At 48.2% G+C, this 15,699-nt stretch overlaps 1 protein-coding gene across 2 annotated transcripts; it reads left to right on the plus strand.

Moving 5' to 3' along the window:
• Nucleotides 1–1,751: 1,751 nt before the first annotated feature.
• On the plus strand, nucleotides 1,752–15,443 carry SPTY2D1 (SPT2 chromatin protein domain containing 1). 2 transcript variants are annotated; one of them, XM_069965115.1, is made up of 6 exons: nucleotides 1,752–1,941; nucleotides 6,572–6,686; nucleotides 10,286–11,911; nucleotides 13,103–13,262; nucleotides 13,559–13,636; nucleotides 14,641–15,443. In XM_069965115.1, exons 1-6 carry the CDS (start codon nucleotides 1,882–1,884, stop codon nucleotides 14,747–14,749), a joined length of 2,148 nt encoding a protein of 715 aa, XP_069821216.1. In that variant the 5' UTR covers nucleotides 1,752–1,881; the 3' UTR covers nucleotides 14,750–15,443. The 2 variants fall into 2 exon arrangements, with proteins under 2 accessions (XP_069821216.1, XP_069821217.1); XM_069965116.1 differs by lacking the exon at nucleotides 1,752–1,941 and adding an exon at nucleotides 4,015–4,052.
• Nucleotides 15,444–15,699: the final 256 nt, after the last annotated feature.

Here is a 15,699-nt window from a genome sequence, read left to right on the forward strand (position 1 = left end):
ATACTCTCATCCCTATCTACAGCCTGTGTGAGCTGCCCTCCATGTATGCTCTCCTCCCTATCTACAGCCAGTGTAAGCTGCCCTCCATGTATGCTCTCCTCCCTATCTAGAGCATGTGTGAGCTGTCCTCCATGTATGCTCTCCTCCCTATCTACAGTCAGTGTGAGCTGCCCTCCATGTATGCTCTCCTCCCTATCTACAGCCAGTGTGAGCTGCCCTCCGTGTATGCTCTCCCTATCTACAGCCTGAGTGAGCTGCCCTCCATGCCTGCTTTCCTCCCTATCTACAGCCAGTGTGAGCTGCCCTCCATGTAAACCCTCCTCCCTATCTACAGCCTGAGTGAGCTGCCCTCCGTGTATGCTCTACCTGTCTACAGCCTGAGTGAGCTGCCCTCCATGTATGCTTTCCTCCCTATGTACAGCCTGTGTGAGCTGCCCTCCATGTATGCTCTCTTCCCTATCTACAGCCTGTGTGAGTTGCCCTCCATGTATACCCTCCTCCCTATCTACAGCCTGTGTGAGCTGCCCTACATGTATGCTTTCCTCCCTATCTACAGCCAGTGTGAGCTGCCCTCTATGTATGCTCTCCTCCCTATCTACAGCCTGTGTGCGCTGTCCTCTATGTATGCTCTCCTCCCTATCTACAGCCTGTGTGAGCTGCCCTCTATGTATGCTCTCCTCCCTATCTACAGCCTGTGTGAGCTGTCCTCTATGTATGCTCTCCTCCCTATCTACAGCCTGTGTGAGCTGACCTGCATGTATCCATAAATGGAGTCTCCTACAAAACTATAATAGTCAAAAAGTCTTAAGACGACAGTACGGTCACACTAAAAATGGCAGCTTTTCCCATGAAAACAAGCGCCATTGATGGAAAATTTTTTGTGTAAAAAAGTACCAAAATAACAAAAAATATATATAATTTTGGTATTGCTGTTATAGTATCCACCTGCAAAACAAAGGTAAAGGAGAACTCTGGGCCAATGTAATAATCCAATGCGGGTAGGAGTGAGTGGGAATAACAAAGTGATACTTACCTCCTTGTGCCCACCCAGCCGCAGCACCCCCTCACACTGTCCATAGAGAAAAACACTATAAGGAGGTATTCCCATATTTAAATGGTGTCCCCTGTCATAAGGATAGAAGACAAGTAGCTGATCAGTAGGGGCCGACTGCTGAGACCCCCAACGGTCATGAGAACGGACATAGTCACCGTTCACATTGAACCTTCAACCACCCATAGCAACCAATAAAATTCCACCTTAAACCTCCCATAGCAACCAATAAAATTCCACCTTAAACCTCCCATAGCAACCAACCAGATTAGACATTTAACCGCCCATAGCAACCAGATTCTACTTCTAACCACCCATAGCAACTAAACAAATTCCAAATTTAACCATCCATAGCAACCAATCAGATTAGATCTTGAACCAGCTAATCAACCAATCGGATTCCACCTTTAACCCCCCCATAGCAACCAAATTCCAAATCAGCGCTGTAATTGGTTGCTGTGGGACACTTCTTCTTCTTCTTCTTATAAATCTCAAGTAATATTATGTATATTTTGAGACGATACTGAGATGCCCGTGTATCCGCCGTTTTGTTATGACAGTATCACGGTCTCCCCCTTAACTTCCGCCCCCTGGGGTCACGTGATATCAGCTGCTGGCAAGTACGGCTTCTCGAGGCTTCATGTCCGGGCGGAAGTGACGTGAGCCGGCGCTCGTGTCGTCAGTGAAGGGGGCGTGCTGTAGTAGTTTCTGGCAGTGTTGTGCGTCACTCCTCAGAGCGGAGTCTCTCGTCCCGCCCCGGGCAGCGGCTGCTGGTCTCCGGCCGGGATATCCCCGTCTCTGACGGAGTCCGTCTACCCTGAGGGGACAACATGGACTTCATGGACGTCCTCAAGGTGGCGGCTTCTAAGAAGGGCAATGAGGGCGCCGCGGTAAGTGCTGCTGGGGGAGCAGAGAGCGCTGGGTGTCCATATGGGGGGAGGGGGGTCAGCAACAGCTGAGTGTCAGCCGGGGGGAGGGGCAGCGGGGAAAGTCTGCGCCTTAGCCACGTGATGCGATTCTGGACTTGCGACTTTTTCTTGCTCAGCATCACAGAGACCAATGGCAGAACTATAGCAGCTGTTAGAGAAACTACAACTCCCAGCATGCCTCAGGCTGACAGAGAAACTACAACTCCCAGCATGCCTCAGGCTGACAGAGAAAGTACAACTCCCAGCATGCCTCACTTATAGAGCAACTATAACTCCCAGCATGCCTCACTTATAGAGCAACTACAACTCCCAGCATGCCTCACTTATAGAGCAACTACAACTCCCAGCATGCCTCATAGAGCAACTACAACTCCCAGCATGCCTCATAGAGCAACTACAACTCCCAGCATGCCTCATAGAGCAACTACAACTCCCAGCATGCCTCATAGAGCAACTACAACTCCCAGCATGCCTCATAGAGCAACTACAACTCCCAGCATGCCTCAGGCTGACAGAGAAACTACAACTCCCAGCATGCCTCACTTATAGAGCAACTACAACTCCCAGCATGCCTCACTTATAGAGCAACTACAACTCCCAGCATGCATCATAGAGCAACTACAACTCCCAGCATGCCTCATAGAGCAACTACAACTCCCAGCATGCCTCATAGAGCAACTACAACTCCCAGCATGCCTCATAGAGCAACTACAACTCCCAGCATGCCTCATAGAGCAACTACAACTCCCAGCATGCCTCAGGCTCATAGAGAAACTACAACTCCCAGCATGCCTCAGGCTCATAGAGAAACTACAACTCCCAGCATGCCTCAGGATCATAGAGAAACTACAACTCCCAGCATGCCGCCCCAGGCTCACAGAGAAACTACAACTCCCAGCATGCCGCCCCGGGCTCATAGAGAAACTACAACTCCCAGCATGCTGTCCCGGGCTCTCCATCTGCTTCAGTACTACAACTCCCAGCATGCCATGGCAGCCGCAAACGATACACCTGTTGCAGTTCTACAGTTTCCAGCATTTTCTAGTCTGTGGCTCTAGGCATGCTGGGAGTTGTAGTTTAGCAGCAGAGCCCCTGGTACAGTGTTGCAGTTGTCCCCTCCAGGTCCCGGTGGATACAATATTGCAGTTTTGGCTCTCCAGGTGCAGATAGAGCAGAGCATGCTGGGAGATGTCAGCTCCGGGGGGCTGGGCCCAGTGCTGTAATGTATACTGTAGTGGCTGTGTACACTGCCGGGATGTCTCCTCTATACTACACAGGAGGGGGGAGGGGACGGTGCCTAGTCAGCAGCTGGCTCTCCAAATCATCTGCCGGCTCCCTACAACCTGTTAGCAGCAGCCGCCACCGCGTTCCCGGTTATTTTCAGCCACCTCCAACACGTGTGCGGACGGGAAGGGACATAGAGCCGCCATCTCTGACCCGGAGCCGTCCTGTGTTGTATGGAAACGACGTGGCAGCGCTGGTTTATATAGAGGTGTATGAGCGGGAAGAATGGCGGAGTGGTGTATCACATATATCCCATATATCACACCTATAGCGCCAGAATACACAGCACATCTATGCAGTGGGACATATAGCTGTAACACAATGTGACTATACGTGGAGGTTTTGCCCACCTGATGCTGCAGTTATGTTGCAGAAAGGGCGCAGACTTAGGGCCCTATTCCACCGGACGATTATCGTTAAATCATTCGAATCTTCGTTTGAAAAGCAGTTAACGACTGCCGACCGAACGAGAAATCGTTGAGCGTTGAATAAGACCTGGACCTATTTTTATCTCTGCTCGTTCGCATTGAATAAGACGTCATTCGCAGTAGTGACGAACGCAATAGTGACGAACGCAAGACCGATCATAAGTAACGATTATCGTTCCAGGTCTTACGTAATAACGGCCGTTTGGATCGTTTATCGTTAGCGATTATGTGAACGATAATGGTCCCGTGGAGTAGGGCCCTTGGAAGCTGTGCCCACCCCATCCCGGCTTATTATACCCCCCCCCTCCCCCTACCAAAACCACACACATTGAGCGCTCCCGTGCACCCTCTATGGCAGAGGTAAGGAACCTTGGCTCTCCGCGGTGTATGTAACTCCTGAAACTACATATAAAGTGGAGCTCCGGGGTTTGTCCAGAGCAGGAGAGGTTTCTATGGGGATTTGCTGCTGCTCTGGACAGAGGTGGCAGCAGAGAGCACTGTGCAGAGCTTCCTGCAGGACATACAGCTGCTGATAAGTACTGGAAGACTTGAGCTAACATAGATGGTTTTGGATGGCGGACGGTTATCTTCTGGATGCCTGGAAAGTAGTCGGCCATGTTTGAAATGCCTTTAGCCAATGAGTTCACGAAAGAAAGTCCTTTAAAAATTCCCAGACAATATGGGCTGAGATGCTTATGGCCGTTCATCGGATTGTTCGTATGGCCGCTTTAACCATAAAGACTCAAGGCCCATCATGATATGGGGAGTGCACAGAAGGGTCACTGCCTGAATGTACCCCAACTCTTCTTAGAGGTTGAGTTCCCCTTTATACTTGAGTGAACTTCCTTCCTGTGTATACGAGGCCGGTGCAGGTGCAGAGGGCTCTATTATAAAATGGGGGGGGGCCCAAGCAGCGATGTATACGAGCGCCGATCTGCTAGATTGGCGCTCGTTTACTGGGCCTATTCCACAGCCCCGATCGTGAAACAAGGGCTGCAGGGACATTGTTACCGATGTCCTTGCAGCCCTTGTTTCATACATTACCTGTCCGGGCGCAGGTCTTCTTCTCCCGGTCCCGCGCCGCAGCATCAGCTTCGTAGCGGGGCTGTCTGAACGGACAGACCGCTCAGCCAATCACTGGCCGCAGCGTTTCTGGCCAGTGATTGACCGAGCGGTCTGTAAGTTCAGACTGCCCCGCTCCGAAGCCGATGCTGCGGCGCTGGACCGGGAGGAAGAAGACCTGCGCCCGGACAGGTAATGTATGGTTCTGCTGAAATCGCCGGTTGCCGCCGTGCACCTCTATTCAACCGTAGCGATGCACTGGTGACGAACACCGATTTTAGGTCTGAACCTAAATGAACGATCAGCCGATGACACGATCATCGGCTGATCGTTCTCTCTATTCCACGGAGCGAAAATCGGCCGAATAGGGCCCTTACTTGGCCGATTACCGTCCGTTCAGGACGATGATCGCTCGATGTAATAGCGCCTGTTGACAGGCAGCAATCAGATGACATGCGCAATGTCGGCTGGTCTTGGTCTTTCAACATGCTGAAAGATCCTGATTATGTCAGCGATGGTCTGCAGGCCGTCACTCCATGTAATAGGGACCGCCGCTGACTTCATTGGGCAGCCTGACAGATTCTGACCGCTGTCCGCAGGTGTAGAGAATGAGGGGGAAGCGAGTGCTGAACTAACAAATCGGTACTCGCTTCCCCCGGAAAATCATGCTTTGTAATGCAGCCTTTATACTTTATACCAGGCATGGGGAACCTTCGGCCCTCCAGGTGTTGCAAAACTACAATTCCCATCATGCCTGGGCAGCCAAAGCTAAAGCTTTGGCTGCCCAGGCATGATGGGAATTGTAGTTTTTCAACACCTGGAGGGCCGAAGGTTCCCCATGCCTGCTTTATACTAACATCGATGCCCATCAGCTGTGGGGTACCTGGGGATTGGGGATCTCATCTCCACTACCCGGTGTTGGTGCTTTCCCCAGTCATCTTTAGAGAACTCAAGGAAATTCCTGATCAGCGAGCGAGGATGTTTCTGCAGTGACAGCAGGCAGAGGCCGGTGATTGTCCATTCCATTGACATAGGGACTGCGGAGTGTTTGTCATAGGGATTATTCTGCTTACACAAGGAGGGGGGGGGGTCACTGTATACACAAGTCACCAGTCCTTTAGGTTTATAGCAGCCGGACTATACACATCACTGACAGTCTTATTAAAGTGGCATCACCGGCCCTTATTATCCTGGGGTCCTGTAGAGCTGTGAGCCCCTGGTCGCAGCTGTGGATCCGTCACATTGTGCCAGGTGTGAAGTGTGTATCTGCAGTGATGACAGAGTTTCATCATCGGAGCAGATGTGCCCCCCCGGGAGCAGAATCCACCGCTGTAGCAACCAGATATGACGTGGCCGATACCTGGGAAAGCATAGCCAGCCGGAGTACAAAGCAAAGACCACCTGACATAGTGATAACCCTCCCAATGGGCCATTGTTATAGGCTTTCCTATAGGGGAGGAAAACCATAGTGGGAAAAGGAGAACAGTCTGGGGCACCAGAGCATCTCTCTATAGCGCTATATATGTGCATAGTCCCTCGTGTATTGACGTTCTGCCCACAGAGAATCTATAGCACATTCACATCCACCAGGAGGAAGGAAGGAACTCATGGCCCTCCAGCTGTAGCAGAACCACACTTCCCATCATGCTTTGGCTGTCCGGGCATGATGGGAACTGTGGTTTTGCAGCTGGAGGGCCTGAGTTTGACTCCCCCCGACCTAAAGCTTTTAAATTCTGGGGTAACTCCTATATATTACAGAACCTTTTATATTCTGTGTTTCAATGTACGGTATTTATTTTTCTCTCCTTGTTTTACAGAAAAGGTACAGCTTGGCAGTGGGACCCCCCAAAAAAGATCCCAAAGTCAAAGGGGTGCAGTCGGCAGCCGTCCAGGCTTTTCTCCGACGCAAGGAAGAGGAGATACGTCTGAAAGGTATCTGTCTTATATAGGGTCTTTATTGTAAGCTTAGTGAATTAAACGGGTCGTTCAGGTTTTTTAACAAAACATGGCCGCTTTCTTTCAGAACCCTCTCCTCAGTTTGGGTGTAGCTATTGCATTTCAGTTGCATTGAAGTGAATGGAGCTGAATTGTAATACCACTCACAACCTGAGGACAGGGGCGGTGCTGTATTTGCAAGAAAGCAGCTGTGCTTTTTCTAATCCTGGATAGGTTGGGAAGAGATTTCCATATACATGTATAATTAAAGGAGAAGTCAAGTAAAAATTTTATTAAAGTATTGTATTGCCTCCCAAAAGTTATACAAATTCCCAATATACAATTATTATGGGAAATGCACATAAAGTGCTTTTTCCCTGCACTTACTACTGCATCAAGGCTTCACTTCCTGGATAACATGGTGATGTCACTTCCCGGATAACATGGGGATGTCACTTCCCGGATAACATGGTGATGTCACTTCCCGGATAACATGGGGATGTCACTTCCCGGATAACATGGGGATGTCACTTCCCGGATAACATGGGGATGTCACTTCCCGGATAACATGGGGATGTCACTTCCCGGATAACATGGGGATGTCACTTCCCGGATAACATGGGGATGTCACTTCCCGGATAACATGGGGATGTCACTTCCCGGATAACATGGGGATGTCACTTCCCGGATAACATGGGGATGTCACGACCCGACCCCCAGAGCTGTGCGGGCTGTGGCTGCTGGAGAGGATGATGGCAGAGGGATGCTCAGTGTCCCTCCAGTGCCCTGTGTCCCTCAGTGTCCCCCTGCCATCATCCTCTCCAGCAGCCATAGCCATGTTATCCAGGAAGTGACATCACCTGATGTTATCCAGGAAGTGACATCACCTGATGTTATCCAGGAAGTGACATCGCCATGTTATCCAGGAAGTGAAGCCTTGGTGCAGTAGTAAGTGCAGGGAAAAAAGCACTTTATAAGCATTTCCCATAATAAGTGTATATTGGTGATTTGTATAACTTTTGGGGGGGCAATACAATACTTAAAGAGAACCAATCATGGGCGGAAATTAAAAATTTTTTTTTCGATAATTAGATTAAAATTGTTATTTTATTAATATTTGTAATTTGAATTAATTACTTTTAGGGCCGCGTTTTCACAATATACTGATTTTCTTTTCCTGTCTCGCGCCGGCTCTTTTGAAAAGAGCCGGCGCGCGACAGGAAGCTCCCGGCATGCCAAGCGGCAGGAAGGGCTCCCATGAGCCTTTGCCACCGCTCTGTAAGTACACAGTGATCCCGCGCTATACAGCGCGAGATCGCTGTGTATGAATATCCTAACTGGGCCTATAAGTGTATTCCTGAAGATACAGACTGCCTGTGCAGTCTGTATCTTATTCTTTTACCTATCGCTGCGGAGCGGAGCGGAGCGGAGCAGTAAGGCCGGGGGCGGCCATCTTGATGACGTCAGTGGTGCGTTCCAGCGCTGGAACGCAAGGGACGTAATCAAGATGGCGCCCGGCTTTACTGCACCGCTACAGAGGAGTGGGTAAAGTATAAGATACAGACTGCCTGTGCAGTCTGTATCTTCAGAAATAAACTTCATGAAGATACAGACTGCCTTTGCAGTCTGTATCTTATACTTTACCTACTCCTCTGTAGCGGTGCAGTAAAGCCGGGCGCCATCTTGATTACGTCCCTTGCGTTCCAGCGTTGGAACGCACCACTGTGACGTCATCAAGATGGCCGCCCCCGGCCTTACTTCTCCGCTATCCTGGATTAGGTAAAAGCATAAGATACAGACTGCACAGGCAGTCTGTATCTTCAGGAATAGACTTAGGGACAGAGAATCTTTTATTATAGGGATAGTGATTTTTAGGTGATTGGTCCTCTTTAAATAAAAATGTTTGCTAGACTTCTCTTTTAAGCTCAGCATTGTATTATCACCATACATTAAATCACTGTTCCCCAAGCTGTGGCTCTCCAGCTGCTGCAAAATTGTCACTCCCAGCATGCCCTGACGGCTGATGGTGAGAATAATAATAATTATTCTGTTTTTCAAATCAACTGGTGTCAAAAAGTTATATAGGTTTGTAAATTACACCAGAATACGCCATTTCCTGCGGGACATACAGCAGTTGATAAGTACTGAAAGGCTGGAGATTGTTAAATAGAAGTAAATTACAAAATCTGTATAACTTTCTGGCACCAGTTGATTTTGAAAAAAATCTAAAAAAAAAAAATCACTGGAGTACCCCTTTAAATCCCGAAGGTCACTGGCATAGTTGAGAGATTCCCTCCTGTCAAGGATAAAGATAACTTCATACTTTTCCTGGTACAAGACACCCCCGCATGCTAATAGATGTCCCAGATGGCTTCTGTATGTGGTTCTTTTTGGGGATTTCTGGTCTGTGTGTTGTAGTGTTAATGTAAAGGGTTAACAGTTTGCTGACAGTCACAGTTGACAGAGTATATAGCGTCTATTTTAGTTTATACCGAGGGGGGGGGGGGTTAGGATGTGGACATACTGCGTGGGGACGTTCCGTCTATATTTGTAGTCTTCCATATATGTAGAGACAAAAACACCTAAAGGCAACGCCCCAGATCAGCGGGTATATATGACGGACAGAGACAGACATGAGGGGGACGATGGAGGGTTACACAGAGGCCGGGGAGGGGACGCGGACAGACATGGAGGCGACTCCTGCAATACCTGACTGCTACAACCTCCCTGATGATGGCGGTAAATCTCCATTTATATAGGAAATTATTGCAGTAATGGGATTTCATACACTATGATCTGTCTCTGTATATGATTGGCATAGCATGGCGGTAGGTGGAAAGATAAACATGACTTGCAGTGGCCGAGCGTCAGAGGTGACATCACGTCCATGTGTCACTGCCAGGTTCTGCTTAATTTATTGCACCATAGAGATGTCCGGAGACTGCAGGGTATTCTGGGATTTGTTAAGCTGTTGTAAAATGAAGGCATGATGGGAGTTGTAGTTTTCCGGGAGGAGCCATCATGATGGGAATTGCCATTAGTTAACAGGTCTAGAGCAATTTCTAAAATGATTCTCTGTAAGTCATGGTTGGGATTTCTGACTGGTGTTTCTCCCCATTCAGAATACATGTGCCCTTGGCCCGGCTGAGCATGAATGTGTATGGGGGAGAGCTGGAAGCTGAAGAGACATTGAGCTCTTTAGCCTTAATTGACCTATACATTAAAGGGATTGTGAAAAATCACAGCTACTTTCTTACAAAAACAGCGCCACCCTTGTCCTCAGGTTGTGTGTGGTATTACAGGTCAGCTCCATTCACTTCAATACAACTGACCTGCAAGAGAGCACTGTATCAGACTGGAGAGGATACACCACTTCCTGTAGGACACGCGGCAGCTGATAAGTACTGGCAGACTGAAGATTTTAATTTTTTTAAATCCCTTTAATCCTGGATAACCCCTTTAAAGGCTGTCAGTATCTGCTTGTTTGGACTGTGTATAGGGGAGTATTAGGCCTATAGTGATGTGTTCTTTCAGGCCTTAGTTGACTTTCCATTCAGTAATTAAAATAAAACTTTATTATTCTTCACCGTTTATAGAACTGGAAGAAAAGAAGAAAAAAGAGGAACTTTTGGCGAAACGCAAGGAAATGAAGCACGACAAGAAAGCGAGAGCGATGGCTTCCAGGACAAAGGACAACTTCAAGGGCTACAATGGGATCCCGGTGGAAGAGAAGACCAGGAAGCGATCGAGCGAGGACCAAAACGGCAACAATGAGAACGATGAGTACCTTACAGAAGAAGAGATGTACGAGTACTCCCAGAGCGAGTCCGAGCAGGAGGAGGAGCCAGAGCCGCCACCACCGCCTCCACCACCATCCAAGAAACCAAAGCTTTCCAATGCCAAGAAGCCTTTGCCGCCAGCGGCCGCCATGAACTTTGCTGAACTGTTGCGGCTAGCAGAGAAAAAGCAACACGAACCAGTGGAAATTGTAAAACCTGTGAAAAAGAACGACGAACGACCAAGAACCGCCGAGGAACTCAGAGAAATCGAGTTCTTGGAGCGGAAAAACCACAAACTTTCAAAAAGCAACGGCCAAGTGGTAAAAGTGAGCAAGAGCTCCTCCGATAGAGCCGATAAACATTCCTTCTCCTCCTTATCTAAGGGAAGCCATTCCGAGGACAAGAAGCAGAAGAGCGCCAGCTCCTCCTCCTCCTCCAAAAGTGGTCACCATGACAAAGCACAGAGCAGAGAAAGCGGAGCCGTAAAAAAACATTCTGATACCAAGCACAAATCCGAGAAGCCCTCGTCCTCCTCCTCCCATAGTAAAAGCTCTAAGGTTCCTTCTAGTGGACATATGAAACCTTCATCTAGTAAGGAACTGGCTACTAAACAGTCTTCATCCTCCAGACCTGATGTAAACGGGAGTATGAACGGAAAACATCATGGAGGTGCCCGGCCCGGCAGCACCAGCTCAGGTTCTGTGAAGTCTTCTGCTAAACCAGCAGTAAACCCCGGGGCAAGTTCCATGCGGCCGTCTGGTGGGTCTGGATCTTCTCGGCCTTCTGGATCTTCCGCTTCTAGTTCTGGACGGCCGTCAGCTGTTACACCTTCACCCCGACCAACAAGCGGCTTTGGTTCCTCCAAACCTTCCAGCAGCTCTGGTTCCTCCAAACCTTCCAGCAGCTCCGCTTCCTCCAAACCTTCCAGCAGCTCCGGTTCTGTTCGCCCCCCTAGTTCAGCGCGGCCCACGAGCGGTTCCGGATCAGTCAAACCTCACAGCAGCTCCGGCTCATCTCGTCCGAGCAGCTCAGGACAGACCACTAGCAGCAGCAGCAGCTCAGGATCTGCACGTCCATCCAGCATGTCCGTATCTAGCCGACCACCTACGGGGAATCCCTTATCTAATAAACCTAAAGGCGGCCCAGCTGGCAAAGAGGGATCCTCAGTGCGACCAAACGGAGGACCCGCCATGAGTTCTTCTAAACTTGCAGCCCATTCCGGCCCAGGACGGCCAGGCGGTCTCCCAACATCAGGGCCCGGGGCAAAGCCCAAATGTACTGTGGTAGCTGAAACCATTTCATCCAAAAACTTTGTTCCTAAATCTGTTAATGGACCAGTGAATGGTGCGAGACCGGGCCCTGTAAATGGAATGAGGCCTGGACAAGTGAACGGGATGAGGCCTGGACCACCATCAGGGCACAGACTAGTCGCTCGCCCACCAGGTAGTCGCCTAATATTTCTTTACATTCTTTGCTTTGTACAGTTCCACTTATGGATTCATGGCGGTCACATGGCAGACTCCATGATGACAGATGTAATTGTGCAGGAAGGGCGGTGTCTGCATTGCCATAGGATTACTAGACGTCCATAGTTACCTGTCATGTTCAAAGCTCAGCCACCTCATTCTCAGATTGTCCCCATGCATATTTGTCTGTTAAAGAATTGCTGTCTTCTAAAAACCTTTATCGTGCCATGCAGACCCTGTCCGATCTCTAGATGTAGTCGGGTCAGGTGCGCGGCAGTGTGCCTCATCCCCTTGGATCAGCATTCGCCTCAGCTCACTGCATGGGTTTATGGAGCTCATCTCCTGCAATGAGACTGGGGGAGTGAAGCACACAGCCCTGTGCTTCACCTATTGGAGGGGACCTCAGCACTATAACCCCGACTGATTGTGGGAAGTGGGGATTAAAGGGGTATTCCACTCAAACATAATTTTTAAAATGTTGCCTATGGTTAGACTAACAATTCTTTCCATACTTGTCTATTCAGTCTCCTTCTCCCAGTTCTCAGCTACTGCTTTCTACTGAAAACGTTAAAAAAAAAAAATCTGTGTGAGCTTTTCTTTCAGTCTCCCCCTTCCTTCTAAAACGGCTGATGTAAACAAGTCCCTGACGGGCTGTATCTGCAACATTTTAGGTTGTTTATAATGTTGGGAAGAATAATCAGTGAGTTAATTAGCAATCTGACCTCAGAATAAAACCTCCCAGCATTACAAAGAAGCTACAGATAAAGCCTGCCAGTGACTCGTTTACATCAGCCATCTCAGAAGGGAGGGGGGGAGGAGGGGGAGACAGAGAGAAGCGCACACACAGATTTTTGTGTCTTCAGCAGAAAGCAGCAGCTGAGAACTGGGGGAAGGAGACTGAATAGATAATAACAAGTATGGAAGGAATTGTTTGTCTCACCATGGGCAGCAACATATCAAGTGTTATGTTTCTGTGGAATACCCCTTTAAGTATCGGATGGGTATTCCTGTCTTGTAAAGTGATGGCACATCTCTGTGACTGGTGGGGGTCTGACCTTCCCTGCATCACTGCCCTCTGTGACTGGCAGGTAAATGAAACATTGTAAGTAGACCTATAAAATAGGTGGAGGGTTTGCTGAACCTCTTGCTAAGTGTGGTGTCTTTGCAGGTCCCCCCCTGCCCCCCATAACCAGCTCCTACAAGCGAAGAATCGACGACGATGAGGACGACTACGATTCAGAGATGGAAGATTTCATTGACGATGGAGGAGAGCCTCAAGACGAGATCTCAAAGCACATCCGGGAAATATTTGGTTATGACAGAACGAGGTGAGCGCCGGGCGGTGGTCGGGTATAGTATTCCCATAGATCAGGGGTAGGAGATCTTGGCTCTCTAGCTGTTGCACAACTACAACTCCAATCATGCCTGGACAGCTAAAGCTGTCCAGGCATGATGGGAGTTGTAGTTTTACAACAGCTGGAGAGCCAAGGTTCCCCCTGGGCCAGACTATAGGGATAAAATTCTAAAGATGGCCACGTAGTGTATGGCAGAGATCTGTAGCTGTATCCTGTGCAGGCTGTAGTCCCTGCATTATGGTGAAATCACTGTGTCCTGCCCGTTCCAGGTACAAGGACGAGAGCGACTACGCCTTACGTTACATGGAGAGCAGCTTCCGAGAACAGCAAAAAGAGGAGGCGAGAAGGTACGTCCACTGTCCTCCTAATACTAGAGAGAATAAATAGCCTTCTATGCAGGGGTAAAGTTAAAGCGGGACTCCAGCAAAAAAAATCTCTCTAATCAACTGGTTTCAGAAAGTTATATAGATTTGTAAATTCTATGTAAAAAAAAAAAAAATCTCCTGTGTTCCAGTACTTTTCAGCTGCTGGATGTCCTGCAGGAAGTGGTGTATTCTCTCCAGGCTGACTGTTTTCTCTGCTGTCACCCCTGTCCATGTCAGGAACTGTCCATAGGATATGCAAATCCCCATAGAAATCCTCTCATGCTCTGGACAGTACCTGACATGGACAGAGGTGGCAGCAGAGAGCACTGTGTCAAGCTGGAAAGAATACACTACTTCCTGCAGGACATACAGCAGCTGGTAAGTACTGAATGACTGGAGATTTTTAAATAGGAGTAAATTACAAATCTATATAACTTTCTGAAATGAGTTGATTTGAAAGAATAGCTGTGTTTTTTCTAATCTTGGATAATCCCTTTAAAGGGGTAACATCACCCCAGTCCTTAGGTTTTGTGGGGTATTACAACACAGCTCTGTTCACTTCAATGGAACTAAGCTGCAATACCACACCCAACCTGAGGACAAGAGTGTTGCTGTTTCTGGAAGAAAGTGGCCTGGATAACCCCCTCTTAAATAGTTTGATCCAGCACTGGATCAATAGAAATCAGAAGTCTGATATCTATACACGTGAACAGCTCTGTCACCCAATAGTCCCCATACATATGTATGTTCAGCTCAGTTGAGCAGCCATGCGTTTTCAATGGGGGAAGAAGAGAAAGGTAAGATCTGATGGCTCTGAGAATAAAAGGATCAGACAGTTGGAATGCATCACACCTGATCCTTCTCTCTGCCATTGTGGGGGGTCATGAAGCCTCCATACACATCACATGGTCACCCGATCCCGCACACACAGCAGGTTATGGCTACCAATGCGGAGCTCGTCTCTAATGTCTCGTCTTTCCTTCCAGCCTGCGGTTAGGGATACAGGAAGATCTGGAAGAGCTGAGGCGTGAAGAGGAAGAACTAAAGAGAAAAGCAAACCTAGAGAAAGCCAACAAGAAGCTGAAGAAGCGATAGCACCCGCTTCCCCCGGCACAGACATTATCCTGGATGAGATTTATATATAGATGGAATTGAATATCCCTTTTAAAAAAAAAATCTAGATACAAACTACTGGAATATTCTAGTTGTCAAAAGTTTTTTCAACTTTTTTGCTACGGTGTGGCAGGTCAGGACTGGATCGCCGGTGAGGCGCTGAAGAGCTCGGTTTCTATTTTCTTTTATAAGTCTATTAAATATGGATCATGTTCTGAGAACTGATCGATCAATAAATTATTTGTACCATAACAGAAGGATTTATCAGCGTCCCCCCCAATGTATCAGTGTATGAGTAGGATGTAGGTGTATGGGAGGTGGTTATATAACCAGGGTTGTCTGCAGTCCCTAAGTGCACTTACCATGATACTAGATACCGGCCGTGATCCTCGGCTGCTGGAAGCACCAAACCTGAAATACAACTTGATGCAATGTAAAATGCCAATAAAATAGTGTGCACAGATTCCTGTTCAGCAGCATGTTCTGTAAGCGTATCATCACCAACACATAGACTATACAGTGCCTTTATCCATCACTGTGTATATACGTCACTAATCCAGAGCTGCACTCACTATACTGCTGGTGGGGTCACTGTGTACATACATTACATTACTGATCCTGAGTTACATCCTGTATTATACTCCAGAGCTGCACTCACTATTCTGCTTGTGTGGTCACTGTGTACATACATTACATTACAGATCCTAAGTTACATCCTGTATTATACTCCAGAGCTGCACTCACTATTCTGCTGGTAAGGTCACTGTGTACATACATTACATTACAGATCCTAAGTTACATCCTGTATTATACTCCAGAGCTGCACTCACTATTCTGCTGGTGGGGTCACTGTGTACATACATTACATTACTGATCCTGAGTTACATCCTGTATTATACTCCAGAGCTGCACTCACTATTCTGCTTGTGTGG

Source organism: Dendropsophus ebraccatus, chromosome 4, assembly GCF_027789765.1.
Source record: "Dendropsophus ebraccatus isolate aDenEbr1 chromosome 4, aDenEbr1.pat, whole genome shotgun sequence".
NCBI lineage: Eukaryota > Metazoa > Chordata > Amphibia > Anura > Hylidae > Dendropsophus > Dendropsophus ebraccatus.